At 36.4% G+C, this 26,177-nt stretch overlaps 1 protein-coding gene across 5 annotated transcripts in view; it reads right to left on the bottom strand.

Annotated features, from left to right (window-relative positions):
- The window catches only part of PPP3CA (protein phosphatase 3 catalytic subunit alpha), a 280,082-nt gene that overhangs the window by 155,369 nt on the left and 98,536 nt on the right, over window positions 1-26,177 (bottom strand). For all 5 annotated transcript variants that reach the window (XM_017958529.3, XM_021938664.2, XM_031664405.1 and 2 more), the window contains one exon: window positions 20,068-20,268. In XM_017958529.3, the coding sequence (XP_017814018.2) occupies window positions 20,068-20,268 (201 nt within the window). The remainder of the gene's footprint in view (window positions 1-20,067; window positions 20,269-26,177) is intronic.

The following is a 26,177-nucleotide window of genomic DNA, read 5'->3' as shown; positions in this document are numbered from 1 at the left end:
CCAGTTGCAATGCTGTATTATGACTCTATTAGGATGCTGGTGAAAAAAGGACATCTAAGGAGTCCAAAGGGAGTTAAAGCTATCTATGATACACACACATTAATTTTTTGTAATTCTGCAGCTGTATACCATATTAAAAGATGTGTATGCCTGAGTCTGTCCTAAATTGTTGATGGGAAAGAAGCAGCTAGAAAGTAGTGGTCTTCGGTGTATGAAACATCTTCTATTTTCAAATGGAGAGGAACTGCCAGTAAGAAACCTCAGTACAGGAGTGGAGTAGTTTGCTTTTTAGGCATAAATACAATGATTTTGATTCTGCCACACAGAGGAGTAAGTTTAAGAAACTGAAAACATTCTATTTTATTCCATTTTCCACAGGAAATACAGAATGGATATCTCTAGTACACTCCCATCAGCATTATGTGGTCTCCACAAAACCTTACTCCCTCAAGTCTGAAGACATTTAAAAATAATTATGGGAGAAGATGAGGGAAACTTTCCCAACAGTTAAACAGGGGTAGTCATGGAAGGGACAAACATCACGCCTCTCAGGTTATTATCTCTGTCCCGCTGCCAAATATGATGTAAGAAAGAAGAAGTGAGCTCCGGGTCAAGGACAAAATGAGAAGTACATTAAAGGATTGCCTTACTTAAAGGTTAGTAGGAAAAGGTCAGTTATTATGTGATCTACCGGGTTGTTGAGAGTAGAAAAACTCATATCTACTGCTGAAGAATAACTGTTAAATGTATTAGTGTATACAAACTTATTAGTTGTATAAGTTGCAAAAGCAACACTAACATGCTTCAGAAGTCATCAACTTCTTCATTGTTATTCAGTAGGAAATAGACGACAAACAAAGAAGGGCAGGGGGACACGGTGCAGAGAATCCACAATGGCATCCAGGAGACCAGAGTTCTGGGCCTAGTTCAGCACTTTCCAGCTGTGAGTGGCAATGACAGACTGCTCCAAGCTTCTTAATCTGTAAGGCCAGCAGCTGGAGTGGTCTCTAAGTCTTTTCCAAAAGTAAAATTATATGACTATTTAGAGTAGAAAATAATCACAGAAAAAAAATCAAACATTCTTCAAAGTCAAGAATTTAGCAATATTTATATGACCAATTATCAGACATATGAAGCAAATGATTAACCCTTAAGAGCAATCAAGATAGAGAAAATCACAGAGAACTGTTCGTTAAATTAACTACTATGACTAAAATACACCTACTATAAAAGCCTCCCCCCCAAAAAACAGTGAAATGTGACCAACAAACATCAATAAAATGTGACCAATAAAATATCAATAGATATGTGCTATAATAGGATATGTTACTTAAAATTCCTAAATCCATTCCCTTTTCACCATGCTTTTTTCTATAGCCACAACATTATCCAAATTAAAAAGTAGTCAATTCACATATTATTTATATGAGAAGAATGTAAAAGCGTACATATTTAAAGAAGAAAAATGTTTTGTGAAACAGACCTGCTATATTTTAAAGAAAAAAGAAACACATGTAGGGGTGGAAGCTTCATTATGTTTATGAAAGAAATCATTCTGGATATTGAAGTACTCACAAAAATAAAACTAGTGGTTTTAAAATGTTCAGGAATTCATCATATGGTGGGAAGTTGAATCACACAATAACAAAAGTTGAGGTTATCTCTTACTTTGACACAGAGGTGTTTTTAAAGGGTAGCAGGAGGAAACCCTGATTAGACTAATCAAGATATTCCCTTTGAAGTCATGTAACATATAGTTTGAGTAAGAAATGCATTGACAGAATGAAAACCAACAACGGCTTTGAGATCACCTAGAATAACCTCTTCATGAATTACAGGAAGACACTGTTAGAACTGGCACAATCTCTCAGGATTCCTGATTCATAGTAGTTCTGTACTGTCACCGCTTTTAGATAATAGTTTTCACTAATGCTATTATTTTCATCCTTCTTTTCGTGTTAAGCTCGGGAAAAAAAAGGGATAATTTTAGTTCAGTAATGTCAAGACGATCCTAAACAAAACAACTATACTTTTACTTGGAACCAAAACAAATGTCAAACAACTCACATGAGTCAAATGAAAAGTGGAATTCAGTTGCTAAGAAAGTACATCAAACAAAGTAAGAAAGAGTTTATATAAATTCTATAAATTGAATTTTTGATTTTTCTATTATAAATTATTTTAATTGTTTCTGATTTACACGTGAAGGGCAAATATGAAGTAAGTGCTGAATATATCAGCAAATCTTTGATATTTCTTACCAGGAATGACTGTAAAATTAAGCAGAAAAAAATAACACAATTCCTATAACAATGACTATCATTATCCAGAGTACACTACTATATACCAAGAATTATTTTTTCTGTTTACTAAATATAAACATATATATCCATCCATTTGCAGAAGGTTCAGTGAATATATGTACATAGATCAGTTTTAGTGGTAATAAATGATATTTTTTGGTCACTGAGTTCCTACTACATCTCAGGTACTATGTGAGGAGCTTTTCAACATTATCTCAAGTCTCACAGTGCTGTAAAGTAGAAATTATTTCAATCACTTGCACAGAAGTTTAAATGAGGAGGAGCATGTTAGGTAACTTGTGAGCAGGATTACAGGGTATGTCTGTTTCATTCTAAAGCCAGTGATCTTCTCATTAGGTGACAAAGCATTACCCTTAAAACACGCCCATTACACATAAAATGCAGTTGTTATGTGAAAGAATCTAGAACACAAGCATGAATCCATGCTTCAGTTTTACTTTATATGCAAATGTTCAGATTTTATTTGTCAGTAGCATGATGAATACTTAACAGTTTTAGCATTAGGCCTTGATTAATTAAGCACCAACTCAAAATCTGCTCCAAAAGAGACTTACCTTTACATTAAATTTTTATTCAAAATCATGGTCATACTGCTCCTGAAAATAATGTATTCTATCTAACAAATATAGTAACATTGTCTCCCATTGACCTCTACTGGACAGACTTTTGGTACTGTGCTCCCAGAGTCCTTTGACCAATCAGAATGCATATTTTGTTAAAACCCTTCCTCTCTTTGCCTTTACCATTCTAAACTGCATAATTATCCATAGTAAGTCAACTCCTAAACCTCCAAAGGTCTATCCTCAAAAAGGTCACGTCTATTTCTATCATAATTTTACCACTGGTCCCTTTCTGGAAATGAGCATTTGTCGTGACACCTAGACATCATTAAATCTAACATAAAGCCCTCAAGTTGGTAAGCGTTCTCCACACAGTCCCCATATGAATGGAAGTGTTACTGTTACCCCTACTGTCCTAATTCCTCAGATTCAATCCAACCACACATTAACCACCTCTGACAAATCCTTTCCTCGTCTTCAAAACTAGCATTCCCTGGTCACCCTTAGTCAGCAGATAATTATTTCTATGACCCCTGGCTCACTCTCAATGATTCTTATTTTTTCTGTGGAACCTAAATCTATTAGCCAAATCAACTGTTTCTTGTTATCACCAATCTTACAAATCCCTTCATACTTGACTCCCCACAATTTTCTTCTCTTTCTTGAACTATCTCTCGAACGATCACCCACTCCCCCTCCATTTCATCTCACTCTAATCACAGAAAACAAAAGAGGTGTCCAGGTCATCACAAGTCCTCATGCAAGTGTAATCTTGGTTCCTACAGTGCTGTTTAAAGAAAATAACTACAGAACTGAGACTAAATTTCATCTCCACTACTTTTAGGGAAAGGTTTGCCACCTTTTGGATACCATCCCAAGGAAATTATTATCTAGCTGAAAAAGTTCAACTCAAAAATAGTGGGTTATCTACCCACTGCTGAAGCAATTCACTTTGTCCCTGGACAATACCACCACTGGTCTCAATTTGGTGATTCATCAAATTAACAGAAACTCAGCATGCTGCCTTCCATAACTGCATCATCCTGGACATGATCCTTGCTACAGAAGGGGGACTTGTGTAATGGTTGGAAGCCATGCTGTCTCTTTGTCCCCAGCAATCTATCTGATGTTTAAAGAGGTGAAAGGAGTAATTTGTCTCATCACTGCCATCAACCTGACACTAGTGACTTGATGCTAAGAGCAACTGGACAATACTGAATGAATATGCTTTGTGCAGTACTTATTTCAGGGTAAATGCTAATAAAAATTCGAAAAATATTTTAAAATATTTGAATCAACATAATGTGTCAATCTTAATGCCTATTCTTCCATGTATAGAAGAAATGTTTTATTACAATTTTTGACATCTAACTGACCCACTCCACCATCACTGTCCTAAATTTCTAATGTTTTACTGTATTAATTTCTGAAGAACCACTCAGGTCTACACTCAAATGCAAACATACTCAAAACCTACAAGCAAAATATTGTTTATATGAAGTCACCTATATCCAGTTAGTGCAGACAGTTATAATCTGCATTTATGGTATATCATTCTGTAGTCACCCAAAAATGATAGGACAATGATTAATGCACCCAAAGTTATATGTGTAAGTTGGTCAACATTAAGAACATGTGGTCACATCTAGCAGAGATGAGCAGAGGTGGAAACTGGGGACCTTCAAGGTACAGTACTAGGACAACTTAATATCCCGGTTTGTCTGGAACAGTCCTGGATTAAATGTACTGTGGTAGTATAATTAGTAACAGCATCCCTGTTTACTTTCAAAAGGGTACCAGTTTGAAGGATAAATTGTAGTATCACCCAATTTGGTACCCGTAATTAATAAGTGGGTTCTACTCATGATCCAAGAATTGGCTAGGTTGGTAAAGAGCTAAAACATAGCTATGGGTCACTAGGGAGCTAGCAAAATTCATAACTGAGACAAAAAAGGACAGATTGTGAAAATAAAACCACCTTCCTTGTAGGCCATTTTTAAAAGGCCTACATATGAATCGGCATTTAACCTACTGCCTGTGGACATCTGACAGTTAAGTTGTATTTCAATTATATGCCTTAATTAATTCTGGAAGTTGACCTTCCCTGATAATTACTGAAAATTTTTATTTTGAATCAATAATTAGCATTATATCTTACTACAGTAACCCTGGTAATAGTGGACTCACCCACAGTATTCTCATACTGGGAATTTGAGAGCTATCCATAACCTAAACTAATGGAAAATTAAGTTTCCAGGTCATGATGATGTTAAGGTAAATACTGCTTTGGCCAGGCACAGAGGCTCACACCTGTAATTCCAGCATTTTGGGGGGGTCAAGGAGGGAGGAACACTTGAGGCCAGGAGTTCAAGATCATCCTAGGCAACCTAGTGAGCCTCTACACAAAATAAAATTTAGCAGGGCATGGTAGTGTGCACCTCATTAGCACACTATATTAAAACATAATAGTCCCAGCTACTCAGGAAGCTAAGGTGTGAGGGTCGCTTGAGCCCAGGAGTTCAAGGTTACAGTGAGCTATGATTGTATTACTACATTTCAGGTGGGTGACAAGGCAAGACCCTGTCTCTAAAAATAATAAAATAAAATAAATAAATAAAATAAAATAGAATAAGTGTTGCTTTGATAATTTAAAAAAAAGTTAAGAATGTTAAAATAATATTGGTAAATACGTTTTTCCCCTTTAGTGGCTTTTCATGAAAATTTTTTTTCAAATTGGTAGACCATCACAAGTTTATGATCACCATATTAAAATGTAAAAAATAACATACCAAGTATCTTGACTTTCACAGACTTTACTGGGTATATTATGGGCATTTATAAATATGTTGATGGCTACTAAATAGAAGGAATTTAACATCAGAAAAGACATCAAATAGTCAATACTCTAAAAACCTGAGGATCCTTTTTAAAACAAGGTCCACAAAAGTAACATAACAAAGCTCAAATAAAATGATGTATTTCAAGGAAATGAATTTTATATAACTTAGACTATAAAGGGAAAACAAAAGTGTTTTAAAAATTATTTTAGTAAAAATAAAGTGGAGGCTCCTCTGTTACGCAAATAGTTTTGTCAATTTTTAACTTTCCTCAAATAAGTATAATCTGGAATCTAAAAGCAGGATTTGATAAAAATACACAGAAAAGCCCATTATACTTTGCAGCCAGACCACTCAAAAATCACATTTGACATAAAAAAGAAACACATTACAATGAAAGGATTATACAAAATAAAGTATCTTACAATTCTATGATTATATTAATGTTTAGCAATACGAATTTGCCATGAGAGGCACACAAATGAGTTGTCAAATCTTTAGATAAGAAATTATGAGGAGACTTACATATAAGGTGAGACAGGCTAAACAGCACAATTACGGATGTTATAAATTATAACCATGATCACTAGGAAGCCTATCGAAATCAAAGAAAGAGTTGACAATAATTTGATTGTAAGGTGATTTGTATGGAATAAAAAGGTAAGATTTTGAACAATTTCATATGTGATTATTTACTCTTAAGTTGTCATACTGGGCTATACTGTGCTTTTCTCTATTTATTTCTAGGACAATAAAACTAGGAAAAATTGGAAAACAACCTTAATTTTTCCTTACAAAAATAATTGTGTAAAAGTATCTCTAAGACCTACCAACTTTTAAGGTCATAGACTGAGATTCAATTAACATTTTATTGGTATTAAACAAAATCAAATTGAATGAAATGATCATTAAGTACCTAATACAGACAGGCACTGGGACAGATGTTAAGATTGCTTTCAAGAAGTTTTAGATACAGGTATTTCCCTCAAGGAATTTTCAGGATAGCTGGGAGAGAGAAGATACTACCTAATAAACATTAAATAAAACAGACTTAAGTATTAAAATGCACTGGGAACTAGGGGAAGAGAAAGACCTTGCTATTTGAGGAGTCAAGAAAATCTTTCCAGAGGACACAGGACCTGAGCCTGCTCTTGAGTGCTGTATAGAATTCACAGTGGTGGGGAAAAACAAAACAAAACAAAACCAGAAGGTAAAAACAAAACAGAAGGCATACCACAGGTAGACTGAATTACTCTGACGTATCTCAAGTTAGAGAAACAAAGACAATCAAGATTCATTAAAAGAACAATATATTGACTTCTCTCTGGAAAAGAACAGGGTTTGTGGCAGAGATTGATGGTAGTTATGGTAGGACACAAAGGTAACAATCTGTAGGAAAGTCATTAACAAATCTAGATTTTGTGTTTGACATGGTTTGACTGTGTGCCCACCCAAATCTCATTGTGAATTCCCACGTGTTGTGGGAGGGACCCTGTTGTGGGAGGGACCCAGTGGGAGATAACTGAATCATAAGGGCAGGTCTTTCTCATGCTGTTCTCATGATAAAGTCTCACAAGATCTGATGGTTTTAAAAATGAGAGATTTCCTGCACAAGCTCTCTCTTTGCCTGCTGCCATCCACGTAAAATGTGACTTGTTCCTCCTTGCCTTCCGCCATGATTGTGAGGCCTTCCCAGCCATGTGGAACCGTAAGTCCATTAAACCTATTTCTTTTGTAAATTGCCCAGTCTCGGGTATGTCTTTATTAGCAACATGAAAACAAACAAATACAGTGTTAGAATGCAGGCCAAAAAAATTTATTAAAAAGACTCAGCTATAACAATAGCTTAAATATGATAAAAGCTTATTTCTTTGGATATAAGCAATTTGAGGTAACATGGCTTGTACACAACATTGGGACTCAATGGCCCTTCTGTCTTGTTGCTCTGCCATACCTGACATATCATCTCTGTCGCATGGTTAGAATGGCATCTTTAGCTCCTGCCATCCTAAGTGTATTGGCAGGAAGGGGAAAGGGAAGCAAGGAAGACATTAAATTTTTTAGTTGCTATCTGAAAGTAACACATGCTACTTTTGCTTATACCCCATTGACAAAAACTTAAGTCACCCAGCCATATATAGTGACAGAGGAAACTTAAGAAATTTAGTCTTCAGCTCAGTGGCCATGTGTATCACTTAGAAAAAATAGAAACTAGAGGAATGAACGTTGAGATAAAATAGTGTATGATCAACTCAATCCTACAGAATAGTGTGTTACAATGTCCTCTAATGAAAACTATCAAAATCCTTTGCCCTGTTTAACTCTATTTGATATCTCAAAATAAAAAATAAAAAATTGTGATTAAAAACATATGAAAGCAATTTTAGAAAAAAAATTTGATTCTCAAAGTTACATGCTATAAAATGGGCACTGTGTTACCATTATGAACAATGCATCCCATTCCTTTTCTTGATTCAAGTTTTTTTATTTGACATTGTGTGAAAGACAGACTAGAAGCTGTTGACTTTCTCTATCAAGGCTATTGCACTGCTTTGCTTTTCCACATTCTTGCTTCAACATCTCATTGCTCAACCCTACCTGATTCATCATGAATTATGACACACCCTATGAACCTTGTGCCACCCTGCTTTGAGAATCACTACTATGAGGAATGGCTAGTCACAAAGGCTTTCTAACTGGAAGTAACAAATAGTGCACACATTCTACAGGCCCAAGCTCACAATTATGGGAAGACAAAAGTAGCTAGGTTAGAAAAAAGAAGGTAAGTGACTCCCATAGACTTCCAGTGGTCCGTAATTTTATGTCCTTTGCCCCAACAGGGAAATGGATCACAGACACAGAGCTAACACCACAGGATCAACTGAAAGAAAAAGAAATAGGTAGAGAATGGAATCTGACTATGCTCGTTAGTCATGATACAGGCAGTTAAAGCCACAGAAGAATCTAACAAGGCGATGCTTGTAAGTTGAAGGAAGAAACATCCAGGTCCTGAGATGGTATACTGTGCTGATTGAGAGCTTGAGGCCCAGAATCAGTTCCCTGCACTTAATTCCAGCAGCTGCATTTACTAAGGCTCTTATCATAAGTTACTTGCCAAGCTTCAGCTTCTTTATGTATAACTGTGCTAATGTGGTAGCTCCCAGCCACAAGGGGCAATTGAGGACATGAAATACAGTCAGATTGAAATGTGTCTTAAGTACAAAATAAACATCAGAATTAAAAGACTTCGTAAAAAGAGAATGCAAAATATGTTACTAATAATTTTTATATTGATTACATGTTGAAAACATTTTGGAAAGTTGAAGCTATGAAATACATTATTAAAAATAATTTCACTTCTTTTAAAATTTGTAAGTGTCTCTTAGAAAATTTAAAATTATACATGTAGCTCATACTATGTATCTACTGGACAGATCTTCATCTCTAACTTTGGGAATAACAACAGTACCTACACCTCACAAGATTGCTCAACAGAGCATATAAACCTTTAGTATATTGTTAGGCACGTAATAAAGGTCCAAAGAATGCTAATTACCATTCTTTAGCACTTGGAGTTAGAACGGAAGGGCTAACCTAGGTGCTTTATTCCAGGGTGAGGCAAGGGCTTATGGCTGCACACTGCAGCATCAGGCAGGAATCAGAGTTGCTGGGGGAGCTGCGGCAGTCCCACAGAAATGCAAGGAAGGAGCAGGAGGCAAAAAATTACAAGCTATATGCCTTAGTTAAGCCAAAAGGGAGGTCCAAAATGTCTTTTTAAATGGTAGTCAAATGCCATCATGAAATTTTATTTGGTCCTATGCTAAAATCAGTTGTTTAAATTGTCTTCTTAGATAGCCCAAATATATAAAATAATTTAGTATGCCAAAATTCTTCTAGCTAGAAAACAAGTAAAATTTTCAGGCAAGATTTGTGAGGTAATAATATTTTGTTATTTTTATGTGTTCTACAATAAATACTGTTTGACAAGAATTCTGGAGAAAGAGGTGGAAGGAAGAAGAAGACAATAATTCTGGGGTTCATCCTTCACTAGAGGACCAACAGGAACTGAGGTCTTATGTAAATTATCTGAATTTCCTTGAGGGGTATTAGAAGGATTTCAAGATTGTTTTAAAATGATTCCAGTATCTCTAACACAGTACTTGAAAGCAATTTCCAAAGCTAAACTTTTGAAACAAGGTCATGTGGGGAGAGACAAAATAAAAACTACGCATTCACTTTAAAAATATTGACTACCTCTTCAAACATTCTAATTTTTAACTTCACCTCACTAACTTCACTAGCTGTAGCATGCCTTCTTTATAGGTTGCATGATGTTCAAGGAATAATTTGATGCTTACAAACATTGTGTCAATTAGAAACTTGTTTGAAAACATTAGTGGAGAATATTAGGAGAAATTCCTATTCAAGAATATTTTAATCAATGTTTTATGGCCACCTTCCCTGCCTCATAAGACACTGGGCTCTGGAACCAGACTGCCTGGCCTTGAGTAATATTTTAATTGAAAGACCATGGCCTTAGAACCAAGAACTCCAGGCTGTGGACACCCTATGTCTACGGCCCTGGGCAAGCTCTGTAAACCTTTCCATGTCTCAATTTTCTCATCTATTACATGGATATCCAAAGAACACCTATCTCCCAGAGTTACTGTTTAGTTCATTCATTGCTTAAAACAGAACCTGAAATATTAGCTCCTATCTAAAAACAGCTTAAATTTCTTTATAGTGTACAAAAGAATAAAGGCATATTTGAGGCCAATCAATATTATATTGTTTTGACACATGATCCTTTAACTTACAATGTCTTCATTTCTCCAACTGAAATGATATTTGCCTAGTGTTTTCTCATTAACATGTCGAAACATACTAAGAAATTGTCATAAAGACAGCCTGAGCTTTCTAGAAACCCTAGAAAGCTTTGACAAAGAGGTATAGAACAAAATACCCCCAAATAGTTTAGGGTTGCCAATGAAAGGGAGAAAAACTCACTGAAAATCCCTGCAACATTTTTCTGATTTAAATGTCAGAAAGCAATCTAAAGTTGCATATTATTTGGGAAATGTAAAATCCAAATTATGCATACTTTGTTGGTAGTTCCATGAACTGTTAAAAAGTCAATCACCCAACATGAAATGAAAATGTATTTACATCTAAATGATTCTCAACCATCAAAGAAATTATTACTTTGACATGGGACTCTTGAGCAAAGCTCACCCTTGCATATATTTGGCTATTTACCTCTAGTTTTCTAACATATAATAGCTCATATTTCCCATTTTTAATTTTTCTTTTTCTTCTTTCTAATTGATATACTGATAATGCAAAATACGTTCATGAAAACAAAATTTATTTTCTTTCCAATTAAAACTCACTTGGAATTTAGAAAAGGTAAGCAGGGGACAGCTGTGGTTAGGAGGAACTATCTGCACACTCTGTCACAGCACAGCCCTCTCAGTCTTTACTTACATCCACAAAAGGGGAACTGCAAGCTATATTATCCAAATTAATACAGTTTTTACAAGGTGTCTATACTTCTAATCACCAAAACCATCTAGAATCAAAAATTGACATAACAGATACGTAACAACAATACCGGTCCCAATAGTAACAATTACAGCAATAACAACAAAAATTTACTACTCAGTGGGCATATCTGTGCTGTGGTTGCAGCATTTCACTCTATCTGAGTGACAGGTATGACACTAACACCACTGAATAAGAAAGCTGAGATTTAAACAGGTGGATATCCTGCTGAGTGGTAGACACAAAATGCTAATTTAGAGGTTGACAATTTTAATGTGGACACCATGCTGGATAGGGTGAAAATAAAGTTACTGCTGCACTGTCATTAGGTGATACACCTCAGGTGACCTGCACAGCAGAGATTAAATCACACTTCCTATTCTCACCTCTTCTTATTCCTGTCATTTTTTTTTTTTTTTAAGGGTAAACTGGCTGAACCCAGAAGTTTGAAAATAAACTGAGAATTCTAAACAGGCTACAGAGGAGGAAAAAAGTCTGTAAGTTGGCTCATTGGTCTGTAAGTTGGCTCACTGCCACCATGTCCTTAATAAACTAAGCTAACCAGCCACAAATTATTTTGTAAGGGGCTAAAATCATCTCATGTATTTTTAACATTTCCTCAATTCAGAGTCTCAAGTGCAATGGATATTTTATATCAATAATGCAGGCAATTTAATGTCTAGCTTTCACCTACATTTGATATATATTTAATAAATATTACCAGCTTATCTCCTGAAGAAAGCAAAGCAGTAGTTGAGATTAAGCTAAGGTCCACCTTTGAAGGAGTTGGCCTTTAATGTTTAAAACATAAGAAAGAGAATTCAAATGAATAATTTCTGTTTCATGCTTGATTATCTGAGAATCTCTTATTCACCACATGGTATCCAAGTATCCAATCAAATTTTACCTTTTAAAATTAAACGAAAAAATATGTAACTAGGATTTTAAAGAGGATGCTGAATATCTACAAACGTCTGTGAGCAAAGCTGAGTTCTGAAAATTGCAGCCTGATTATAATGCTTTGTAGGACAGAATCAGATTATGCTTATTAACAAAGACCAAAGCAAACACGCATATTACTTCGAGAAAACAGAAAGGGAAACACAAACGATCCTTTGTTTGAAATGAAAACAAATGTCTGCATGTCATTTCAAAAATATTCTTCATAAGCAATATAGGATGTGTGATTCTGAGAGCAATTAAAAGAACTAGGTGTATCAAATGCATACCACCAGATGGCATCTTAAATCAGATAGCACATTCAGAGATTGTGAGAGCTAATAACTGCATTTCTGGGAATCAGGTTCATGAATTCCAAGTATATCTTTTCATATTAAAATGTCTGACATGAATCACAAAATCCAGAGAAAACTAACAATAATACTATCTTGAATATAACAAAAATACATGAATCTGAAAAGAAAGGCAGTGAAATAAACTGGTGATCTTGACATCTATTTATATAAAGATAAATAAGTCATTACAAATGGAGCCATAACAGCAAAAGAAAACTTGGTTAATCATTTGAGGCTTCCCTTATTTCCATCGAAAATTTTTCTTCCTACTACTCTTTATATTAAAATACAATGTGTTTTTATAAAAATTTCTGAAAAACACTTGATTATGTCATGGATAAGATTTTTTTTCTATCATCATATAATCAGTATAATTCTACTTTTTCAAAATACATTTTGCTATAAACATTATTTTCATATGATGAAAGCAGTCTAAAAGTGAAACTTCTTAAGAGTGTGTTATCTCTTTTAGACATGGTTTTACATATATGCATATAGCTTGCTACATAGACCTTTTAGGTTTTAATACAAGGAAAAGAACACTGAACTCTTTTGAAGGCTTTTCCCTACCTCCTCAACAGATTGACTTAGGTATCAAACCATTCCATGGACTTTCATGTTACTTCATAAGGCAATGCACAAAGATGCTGCTGGCAAGGCAGACAAAATACAGAAGAACAAGCTATCTGACCTCCAAGTCAAACACAAGCCAGGACTGAACTGCCTGAAGGCCTTCTCTCTGTAATATATTTTCCATTAGCGAGGTGTGGAACTAAAAGCTTTTAGTTTATATTTTTAAATAATATTACACTTTATATACCAAGACAGTAACTTTACAAAATAGTAAAGTAGCTGCATCAGAATTTATATTCTTTTTCTTTTATAAATCCACTAATTAAACCACAGATTCTTCTGTAAGAAACAACTTCCAAACAGACATGTGTATTCGTCAAGTATCTCACGTTTCTGTGTCCAAAACACTCCACTAAGAAGACAGAAATCAATAAAATCAACAAATTCAGGAAAACAGAACAGACTAAAAAGATAACTGCTATGGAAGTGGTTACACTTACACAAAGAAACACACACATATATAAACACATACTCTAGAGGTTTTCGTATATTTCCATTATGTTATTATTATAATTTACTATATATAAATCAGCAGTGCATTTATACTAAAATTGTTTTTAAATAGAACAATGTCCACAAAGCCATGATGCAAGTTTATGTCCTCAGATGTTTAACCTTTAGTAGGATAACAGTATGAAACAAAAATATTATTCAGGACAATACAGCTAATGTCATGTTATATATGGTTACTTCCAGATTTAATGATTTCTTAAACCTGTAAAATTAACCTCCACCCCCAAATAAAACAGAAATAGACATAGTTGAACTGCTTGGGATTTAATACCAATTCTGGCACTATCTAGCTGTGTAACCATAGTAAGATACACAATTTCACTAAGCTTTAGTTTCCTCATTTGTAGAATGGAGCTGATAACATGCTTTTTTCACAGGGTTGTGTGAACACTTAAGAGTTAAAAAGTACAGTGTTTATGATAGTAAACAGGAAAAAAAAAAAAAACTCCACAAGAACCTAATAAATGTTAGTTTTAAAACAAAAACAACTCAGTTTATCCCCCCTAAAACTATAAAAAATTATGATCTACTGTCACCATAGTGTTATGCACAAAAAGAAAGCATTTTCGCTAAAATGAACATGAAATTTTCACTCTGGATCAGTGAAAACTTTGTCATGGGTCAGAACCAGTCAGTGACTGGTATTTCAGACTGCCCATTACAGTCCATACATGTTACTGACTCAGAAAGAGAATAAAATCAATGAAGTCTGAAATTATTATGAACACTTCAATGAGAAGTTGGAATATGGATAAGATGGGAAACATTAGTATAAAAATGAGTATAACATAGATGAGATTGAAAACATGAGAATTACCTGGGTAGACAAAGGAAAACATCTACAATTTTTTCTTTAATGAACTTAAGAAAATACTCCTTCCTTATCTGGTGGCATTTCAGTATTACCTGAAACACTACTTCTCTTAAAGCCACGATAGTATTGATGTTAATATACTTCAGCCTTCTCCAAAAGAATTAGAGCATTATTACCGCCAAAGATTGTTTTCAAATTTTAAGAATAACAATCTTGCGGATGTTTACCTTCCTGTGAAAACAACAGGCATTGCTTTACCAAAGGTGCTTAAATATGTCATTATTTGTGAAAAGTACCAATTCATGAGAAGATAAAAGGGATATGTTAAAAGGGATATGTATACTGTGTCTTAAAGTAAAATAGTTGTTCATGTAACTATGATGTAATTGTAATGACTGTCAAATGTTTCCCACAGATAGTGCTACATGTTTATTGATGTTAAGAGAGTATTACTGATTCGTATACACAAATACTGAATTACTATGGTTCAGCTATTCTTAATAGAATACTGTATTCATTACCACTCAGCTCACTGAAACCTGATTTTGAGCCCCGGCTTACATTTTTTGTTTGACACACTGTCCCAGTAGTAACTTTCTATAGTAAACTCCCTAAGAACTTCTAAAGAAAATAACTATGAATGTTTTCTTCTGGGAAAAACTACATACATAAACTCAATGTCCCAAATATGCCAAGCATTTTGTTTCATTCTGCCTGCTTGTGTTATAGAAACACACTTTTACTTAAAATATAGTAAATTATAATCAACAGTCAAAATAATTTATTCCTTCTTTTTTGAGGATCTTTCGCATCACTATTCTTTGTATGTTGTCTTCAGTAATGAGCAGGAAAACATTCTAGTCACGGGAACTGAAAGCCCAAGACTTTAACCCTACAATGCAGAAGTAGAATAGTGTATACAATATAGTATAATAGCTAAGCATAGGCTATGTAGATAAATGTCTGTTTAAAGCAAAGTCTTCAGCTTACCCGCTACGAGATTTCAGTCAAAGTTCTTAAACCAATGCATCCCACAGTGTGGTCCCAGATCAAGAGCATCATCATTATCTGGGAACTCAGATATTCAAATTCTCAGGCCCTACTTCAGACCTACTAAATCAGAAACTCTGGAGGTAGAACTCAGCAATCTGTATTTTGTGAAGCCCTACACGTGATTCTGATCTATGGCTAAGTTTGGAAACACTGACTCTACCTCTGAGTGTCCCTTTTCACATTTGTAAAATGGGTTTCCAAGAACAACCTTGCAAGACCAGAGGTGAACAGATCAAAAGACTTTGGCTCTCATGCAGTCACCTTTTATAATATAATCACTTTTTTAACTAAGGGCTGAAATTAAGGAGTATAAGGACATTAAAATGATGTGTGGCTGCCACAGGCTGGGACTGAAATGTGCTGACTTGCCAACAGTGGGCCGGGTACCAAAATAGTCTCTGGCCGCAGGACAGGCCCTAAAGATTTGGCCACTAAAATCACAAGTGGGCAAAATGCCCCAGACGAAATATTTTATCTCCATATAAAGTAAGGCCACACTGCTTCACAGTGACAAATGACAGCATGAGGAGAATAAACACTGATCTTTTAGGTCCCAGAAGACACCGATTCCTTTTCCTGCTTAACTCTCCTCAGAGTGCAGGCACGGGGAATTCTCCTAATTGACGTCAGCTGCTGTAAGGGAAGGACTGCCATGACCTTAAACTTGGCCACCAGTCCACTCTCACATCCAGGAACAAAGCCAGAGGGTTCTCCTGGCAACTGCCTGACATGCTAAATGGCAGGCCCAGGCACTAAGGGAATCCTTTGCTGCCCCAGGGACAAATCCCCCACCGCAGGAAACAGACAAACCAGAGAGATTAGCAGTTTGCCCAGCTGATGCTGGCCTATCCCCTCTGCCCAGAGAGCAGAAAATGAGTTCTAAATCATTGTATTAAAAAACCTAAGCTCCGGTCTGTTTTTGCATTACAAATGAGTGGAATGTTCTCTGCTAAGTGAAAGGGAAAACAGGAAAATATGAGAACTTCAGGGAGAAATGTAAATTGGATCCCTGCACAAATCATCTTACTGTCTTGAAGAAGACTGGAAGAGATATTAACGTTTTAAGTACAAACTATTCAGATGTTTTAAAATCAACGTGAACACTCATTTTATAAAAGGTCTTGTAATAAAAATGGGATTCAATCCCCCTACCCTGCCATGGCTCCCTTGAACAAGTATGAAAGTTTCCTAATCATCCCCCCTCTTAAGAATCCCTCCCCACCTCATCCTACTCATCTCATCCAGGACATTATTCCAGCCACAAACATGATTATGTAACTCTCCTGCTCAAAGATCCCCTCGACCCCCATTCCCTATAGAATAGTACCAGAATAAGTGCTGGCTATAGAGTTAATATTTAACCCTGGCCTTCCAGCCTCAGTCTCACCCTCCCATTTCCACCTCACCTCTCATACCCTTCTGAAACCCCGTCTTCTCACAGCAAACCTCACTGAACATGACTAGCCACTTTACAAAAAATACCAGTGGCTTCCATATCCACAACAGATAGGACAGTTATTTAACATTTTGTTTAACTCAAAGATGAAATGTAATAATCAATGAGCACTGTCAAGGAAATAGTCATTTAGAAGATAGGAACACATTTTGGTTTTAAATTAGCTATATCCACTTGGATACTTCCTAATTTTCTTGAACAAACCTAGGTTATATCCTTTAATTTAGTCAACAATTTAATGTACTTATGCTTGGTTAGATACCTGTTTCCACTTTTTCCTGTTATATTCTGAGCCCTTGGAGGGCAATGACCAGGTCTTACTCACATGTGTATGATACATACCACCTGTACCAGGTAAATGTACAATAAACATTTCATTAAATTGAATTTCCAAAATGTGTTGCCTCACTGATTTGGGGCCACACTTTTTTCAACGTTCCATTTGTGTGTTTGCAAGAACACAAAGATAAATTCAACTACATTTTTGGGGAAAAAATTTCAAAGAGGAAAAATACTTTTCTTTACAAAATGTTTGCAACACAGAAATAGTCTTCAAATTAAAAATCTGAAACAGCTACCAGTCTAGTCAGCCATGTTAGATGAGAAAAAAATAATGGAACTTGCCTCATGGCTCCCTTGTTTGGACAAATTTCATCTCTACTCCTATGAAGATGGTATGCTCACCTATCTAAATCCACACGCTAAATCCACTTTGTGAGGGCAAGTCCACACTCCTTTACTCCCTCTCCGGATGGACAGATGGCAGGGAGTCAGGGGACTAGGCAGCTTCCTGGTCCTTCTGACTTCTTCAAAATAAAACAATGAATTTTCAGGGGAAAAAAATCCTAAATGAACACAAACCTTTCATCGCCTTATGAACACTTGAAGAGAAAGTCTTTGTTCATTTTAACTTTAAAGAAATGCTAAAGGAATGAAGGACTATCTAGATTTCCAAAAACTAGGGCATTAATTCCTCAGTTTTTCTTAAATGGGGGCAAACCATGGCAAATGTTAGTACAACTCTTCTCTAAACATCTGAGAGTGAAATATTTTTATTAATAAAAAGTAGGAGGGAAGGACTAGAGGAAAATCTGGTAGTGGCTTTTTAATTATAAAATATTGATCACTTCTTTTGAGAGTTTACATATCTACTACACTTAATTCTGAATTCCACAGAAGTTATCGGTCAGTAACTTAGGGTAAATCTCTGGCCTGACTTACTCACCACTGGTCCAATATTGAGTTAATACTCCTCGAGCCAATTCCTCCTCTACCTGGCCCTAAACATAGTTATTATTTCTGAAATACAACTAAGAAAAAATAGCATTGCAAGACAAAATTAAAATGTAAATAATGTCAATCTCTCTAGAATGGGAATCATTCAAGATATTTTGATAAAGAAAGGTGTAGTCTGATACTCAAAAGAGCTTATCTCTTTCTTAACAGTCCAATTCAAATATTCATTTGAAGATCAATAATTTTAAAAGAAATTAGCCATCACTGGTATATATGAAATATGTTTAGATGCCCCCTTTATATCAAAAAGAACAATATTCTATGTCTAAATCAGAATAATATTTAAGAGGAAAATATTTTTAGCTTCTTCAAAAATGAAAACTTGCAAACTAAGCAAACTCCATAAAGAGTAGATCCAACGTCTCTAGTATTAGAAGCTGTATACTATACAATTGTTGTTTTCTTTTTTCGAAATGGAGTCTCACTCTGTCGCCCAGGCTGGAGTGCAGGGGCACAATCTCAGCTCACTGCAACCTCTGCCTCCCAGGTTCAAGAGATTCTCCTGCCTCAGCCACTCAAGTAGCTGGGATTATAGGTGCCCACCACCACACCCAGCTAATTTTTGTAATTTTAGTAGAGACATAATTTTACTATGTTGGCCAGGCTGGTCTCAAACTCTTGACCTCAAGGGATCCATCCTTCTCAGCCTCCCAAAGTGCTGGGATTATAGGCGTGAGCCATCGTATCCAGCCCATACACAATTTTTTGACGATATTTCATTTTTATGGCCTAAGAGAAGCACACTTACACAAAATATCTATCTGATCATAAGAAGTAACAAAACCAAAACAAACACACAAACCAAAAAAAGGCCGCGAGTGGTGGCTTACACCTGTAATCCCAGCACTTTGGGAGGCTGAGCCGGGCAGATCACCTGAGGTCAGGAGTTCAAGACCAGCCTGGCCAACGCGGTACACCATCTCTACAAAAATACAAAAACTAGGCAGGCATGATGGCAGGTGTCTGTAATCCTAGCTACTCAGGAGGCTGAGGCAGGAGAATTGCTTGAACCCAGGAGGCGGAGGTTGCAGTGAGCTGAGATCGTGCCATTGCACTCCAGTCTGGCGACAAGAGCAAAACCCTGTCTCAAAAAAAACCCAAAAAACCATGTTATTTTGTAGGGACAAAATGCTATGGGCAAAAGAGAAAAAAAAGTGTCCTCCTTCTGAAAGTTCAGTGGTTCTCAAACTTTAATGTGCATCAGAATCACACATAGGGCTGGATAAGACACAGATTGTTGGGTCTCACCCCAGGTAATCTGATTCAGTAGGCCGGAGTGGGGCCTGGGAATGCATATTTTAACAAGTTTCAAATGGTGATGATGACACTATCAGTCTGGGGATCACACTTTGAAAACTACTGTTTTAACTTAGACCCTTACTCAACCGTTGTGGAAGTCTTGGGATACTTTGTCTAATCTTTCCCAATGAATATCCTGTGTTCTTTGTGCCACTTAGTATTTCTACTTACAAACAATATGACTTCTTACAGTATCACTTCAGAAATCATCATCATCTCTAAGTCGCGTGCCACTTCTTAGAGCATTGCAATCTTACAGATATTTAACACATGAAAATATGTGTATATATGTATAATATACTTACTCCTCTAATGTATAGATTTGACAGTAAAAGATTATGATGAGTAAGGTATTTGAAGACTCAGTGGTAACTAGGACTTTTGATTTGATGCTATAAACAACAAAATGTGTATGCGAATGGGCAATCCCCCTCCTCAGGACTTACCTGTGACTGGCGCATCAATATCCAGCAAGTTTTTTTCCTGTCGAAGAATTGATGCACCCTCTGTTATTATTCTCAATGCAACACTCTCTTCCAGTCTTCCCTCCTTCATAAGATGTGCCTTTAAGATATCCACACGAGGTTTTCCATCATTATCAAACACTTCTTTTGCTGTAAGCCGGTGACTTGGAGGAAATGGAACAGCTGAAAGAAAAAAAGGTCCAATTATGACATTAGCCAAAACTCAACAACAAACAATTCAATAATAACCACCAAATATCCATCCTCATCACAAACCACCTAATATAGTATTTTTACGGTGGCTGAATTAAAATATGATCAAGGGCTGTCTATCAAAAATTAAGAACTGCATCCTTTCTTTGATTCTAGATATAATGTGATTGCTTAAACAAAATTGATAGTTCTTGTTCATCCAGTACTATCTCTTGCATCTATAATATCCTGATTGAGTTAAAAAGAAAGGGAATGAAAATAAGTTTTCAGTTCAACAATAATCAATTTTGTGAAAGAAAATTGTTCCTATATATCCAACCATAACCAACTTGTGCAAAGATGGGTCTCCACTAGAACACGGGCTCCTCTACTGGGATTAGAGGCATGGGAAAAGATCTATCCAACCAGATTTGCTGCTCTAACTGGAGTCGCATCTGAGATAACTGATCTACTCACTGTTTAAGAAAACAGCAGGAATCTGAAAGGAAAAAGGCAAAAGTGCACTGAATACTGATAAGGAAATCAGGATTTGCAGGTGAGTGTGTATGCTCATACTGAAGGGACCTCCTTAAAAGTGAAGGGTCAGGTTGTCAGGGAGGAGACACAGGTATTTTAAAAAATGACACAATGACAAAGTCCAATGATTGCTTAGACTTGGAAGCAATCATTCTCTCTTCCACTCACTCACATCTTCTTAACAGCAAGAAGCTCTCTTGTAGCTACTGCCTTCCTCTACATTTGTGAGTACATTCATTCACTCATTCAGCCAGAGGACATTCACTAAACTCCTCTAGCTTGCCCTGCTTCCAAAGGTCTATGGTCAGAGATGGTATCACAAAGGTTAAATTTGCAACAAATGGCCAATAAGCCATTTAAAGACTCATTATTTATCTGTTTCACATGATGGTTCATTCACTGGACAACTCATCTCTGCCAGATATTAGAAGTATCTGGCAAGGAGCATAAACATCATCCCATGTTATCTTTCATGTGCCATGCCCGTTGTGAAACAGACATACAGCATCTCCATTGGATGGCTCCTCTCTCAGGAAAAGCACTTGATGTTACGGAATAAACTTGGCCCTCTCCTTTCCTAAAAGTGTCTCTCAAGGAAGCAAGACTTACAGGAAACCTATGCCAAACCATTTTGTGTAATCTAATGGCATAGGTTTATAATCCTGAGTGAAATTGTAACTATTTAAGAGAAAAGAAAAACTGGGAAATGAACTTGTACAGATGGATGCAAGGATGATTTTCTGGACAATCCAGCCACATCTATTTCACTATGTTGTCAGATTGAGGCAGATTCGTTGGGTGAGCAGGAGGCTTTTGTGGTCAGACAAACCTGGGTGCGAACCTTGCACTCTGCACACTCCCCAGCTTATGACCTTGAGCAAGTTAAATAGCCTTCTTTGGCTCCAGTTACCTCACCTGTGAAGTGAGGATTACATCTATCTGAGGATTGTTATACTAACTACAGTAAATAGTTACAGTAGTAGCTAATATTTGTAGAGTATTTATTTTATGCCAGGCATCGTTTAGGTAATAAAATCAAAAACAACAATAAAAGTGTAAGATGAGTAGGGCGTACATACATGTGTTTATATATAAACTTATTTAGCTGCCATAACATTACTGTGCAGGGGAAACCTGAGGCTCAAAAATATTAAGCACCTTGCCCAAGATAATTATCTAGTGATTTATGTGTATAACTCAGTGAGTTTAAACCCCAGCAGTCAGATGCCAGAATACCTGCAATAAATAAACTACACTACTTCCCAGAAAGTACTCGATAATGCTTAGTAAGTAAAAATGATTAATAAATCACTTCTTATGAAATTCTAATTCTGAGAGGTATTTATTTCTCACAAATACTTTTATTTTCCAAAAGTTACTTTGAGTAGCTTATAGTACAATAGATACATAATACAAGAACAAAAGACTAATTGTATAATCCCAAAGAATACTAAATAATAAAAGAAATCTGAAGATTAAACAAGGAGGAGAGAAAAAGAGGAAATTAGGTCATTAAATTTGAGGCATTTGGAGGTTATTCTATTTTTTTTCTCTGCCCTCCCTGCTTTTCCTTGCTAGACTGATAGAGTATGCTTGTTAAGAAAACACGGAGATGTTTTTCAACAGCCACATTTCTTTACACAGGTCTTTATATACGTTTTGAGATTAGAAAATATCTTACTCGGCAACTCCTCAAAATTCCTCAGGCTATAGAGCATGAGTCAAGATATGGGCTGGGGGCTAGAAAGGGGTAAACTTCAAAAGGATGCTTGTGGTAAGGGCAACAGCTGAATTTTTAAAAAATGATTTCCCAAGGTGTTTTAGGCAACAGTGAAGGTTTAAGGGGCTCTGCATAACCATCAGGCAAGAATCACAGGTGCACAGAAGGAAAGGAGGCTAATATATTGTCAGGCAGATAAAAGCAGTGGGTCTCTGCCACACATGCACTTGCTGGCCTGATTAAACTTAAGATAGATCAAAGAATTAAACCTGAAAGTGCCAAAGCATTTACGAAGGTGAGAGGCAACAGGAGAGCACCCCAGGAAGCGCCTCACCTTCATGAATTAGTCTTTCTCCAAGTCCCTAGACTCCCTCCAAGGCCAAGACCACTGCAATAACAGATGCTCCACCCTCCACTGCAGATCTTTTACCTTCCAGTAATTGCTAATCCTAAGGCAACTGGCTAAGGTAAAGCCACCTGCTCTGAGATACTGGAGCTGGTTCCAAATAAACAGGGGTGAGAAAGGAGAGGAAAAACGCCAATCAGATGGCTCTATTTCCAATTGGATGGAAGAGATCCTGATGAGATGGGGCCCTCTACCAGTTAAACAGATGGCAAAGCCTGCAGGGAACCAAGATGGGCAGTAATGATGCCAAAGACTGAACACAGAGATGTCGCCAGTGAAAAGTTTTCTAGGACAAAAATAAGACTGGGCTAATATTTGTGTATTTGTGCACCTTTTGGCTTCATAAAAAACATACCAGCCTTACAAAGGTCACATTTATTTGCTTTTTCTGTTCACCTAGAATCCTACATGAAGACCTGTGCCAAATAATGAGCAAAAACTATTTAGACCAAATAATCCAATCAGCTTGGAAACATTTATTTAATTAATGCATTGTGAAAGTTGCTACACGTAATATAACAAAACTGGATTTCCCCTTCCTTCCTTTGCTTTGAGTCCACAACAAGTTGCTTTCATTGATACATGAGCAGGCCAGGACTAGAGAAATGATGTTTGTGCACATTAGTAAAAATTCAGAAACAGCTGTTGATATTTGGGCTGGTTCTTTGCAAAACAATTTTTTTGTAACTGCCTGTAAGCACAGAATATAGTGCTAAGACGTCTTAGAAGCATCCTTCTCAGGATGAGCTTCTAATCAATCAAGAAGCATATCTTCTGAGAAGCTAGAAACCTTCTCAGCTTTCACTACTTCACAATTCCCACCCAATGCCACTTTTTCCCCTCAAATTAATAAAACAGCAAAGTAGATAAAATCTGGGAAGTGTAAGTGCTTGACTGACTCCTAACAGAAAACATCACAGAAGGCTTTAAAGGCAAACAACATATTGGGCTACGATTATGTTCTCATGTCATTGGCAGTGGAAATCCGGCAGAGACTGATTTTCAAGGGTCAATGACATGAAATTGTTTCTTTTTCTATCTGCTGTTTCCAGCAGAGAGTTTATCTATCTGATATGGAGAAAGGTTACTAGTCTACCTATGAACCAAACGCATATGCATCCAATATTGGCATCTATATAACTATTATTAAAGTTGTTGTCAACTATACATTTACCAGAGAGAAACACATTTCAAGTCAAAAAAACCTTGCAGCCAGAGTAATCCTAGCCCTCAGTCTGGCTGACTATGGGAACTACATCTCAGAAAGATCCAGGGATCACTTTCCGAGTTTGAGGATAGGTTAATTTTAGACCACAAATATGTGTTCAGTAGCATACGTGATCTGTTATCACTCTGGGATGGTTCCAGGTATCTGGGATTTCTGCTTCTCAAATCTGAGTCACTTAAGCCACTACTGAAGGGATTCCACTGTTTAATAGGAAACATCTGAGGGTCATTGCCATGGTCACACCTTGACTGGAAGATTCTCAGTGACAATACTAGTGGGATATGTAACTTTGTAAAATACTGTATCAAGCCTTCTAAATCCAGTGAATTTGCAAAGACATTGCATCTGTCATGATTGATTCACTGGTGTGGAGACTGTTTCAGGGAAAGAATTAAAATGTTTGGCATTTTGTATGCCTTTACTTATGGTATCAATGGTATCATTGATGGTATGGTATCAATCAGTAGATCTCAATCCATGTAACCTGGGATGAATACAAATATGCCAATGAATATTTTTAAGTATCAGGAACAGGCTACCTACTGCTTCACCTCTACCTGGAGTAGTCCTATAAATGCTGACAGAAAAGATTCAAGAGAATATTTGCCTAGTGATCTTTTGAGCCTTTATTTTGCTTCTTTTCTCCCCCCTCAAACAAAATTATGCCAGGAAACGTAAGTATATCCAAAAGAGAAAGAGACTGCTTTAAGCAGCGTGCCTCCTTTCTCCTCGAAGATGGCTACTAAGGAGTGCTGACACAATCCTGCTGCTCTCTGGAGCAAAACTAGAAAACTCTCAGTCAAGACTGACCCCCTCATACTAAATAAAAGGAAAGTGAAGTCCAGAAAGAGGATGAATGAATCATCCAACATCAAAGGATTAGTCACTAGCTGGCCAAACTAACACTAACATTAAGGTCTCCTGATTTCAATTCCAGCACTTTACCCTCTATATTTACAAAATATTGTACTGACTAGTCACATATGGCTGTTGTATACTCAAAAAATAGCTACTCCAAACTGAAATATGCTGCAAATCCACAGTAAGCATCGTATTTAGAAGACTTGATACAGTATTTTAAAAAGTTAAACATTCATATTTTAATATTGATTTTATGTTGAAATAATAATATTTAGAACATACTGGGCTAAATAAAATTTGTTACTAAAATTAATTCCAACTATTTCTTTTTACTTTTAAAAAATATGTTTACTAGAGCATTTGAAATTGCATACCTAGCTTCCTTTTACTGGACAGTGGTATTCTAGACCCTGCATCCTTCTAAGTAAATGAGAACAAGGTGAGTGGAAATTAATTTCTTAGCCTTTCTTCTTTCTCAACTTGGTTCAATTTCTACAAAACCTCAACCTATGTCAAAACTGGTTGCACACTGAGAATTGCTTTTTTAAAAGATGATGCCCATGCCCTATGTCTAGAGATTCTGATTTAACTGGTTTAGGGTAGGGCCAGGGCATTGGCCTATTTTTACCTAATCCCAGGTTACACAAATATGAAGTCCAGATTGAGATCCACTGATCTATACCATAAGTAAAGGCATACAAAATGCTGGGCACTTTAATTTTCCCTCTAAACAAGTCAATTTTCCCTCCACACCAGTCAATCAACCACAACAGATGCAATGTCTTTGCAAGTCCAGACACATTTATTTCATCCCTCTCTGTAATCCGGACATGTACAGGAACAGCTCTTATCCCATATTTCATGTGGCAACTGTCTGAACAAGGACTGTCAAAGATACTTATGTCAGCACATGTTAGGAGAACAGCTTAAGCATATCACATGTCAGACACAGCTTAAAACACTTTCTGGCCTGACCTCCTTAGACTGGAACACCATCTATTCCCTTGTGGATATTTGTGTATGTCACAGTCCTCTGTGCTAATCAAACTATATCAATTAATCAATCAGCAGCACCTATTACGCACCAACCATGCATTGTATCTCATGCTAGGCAGTGAGAGGAGCAGGAAGAAATGGACCACAGATAA

The sequence above is a fragment of the Papio anubis genome, chromosome 3 (assembly GCF_008728515.1).
Source record: "Papio anubis isolate 15944 chromosome 3, Panubis1.0, whole genome shotgun sequence".
NCBI classification, from domain to species: Eukaryota; Metazoa; Chordata; class Mammalia; order Primates; family Cercopithecidae; genus Papio; species Papio anubis.
The sequence above is the reverse complement of the archived record's forward strand: the minus strand, read 5'-3'. Positions and strand labels throughout refer to the sequence as shown.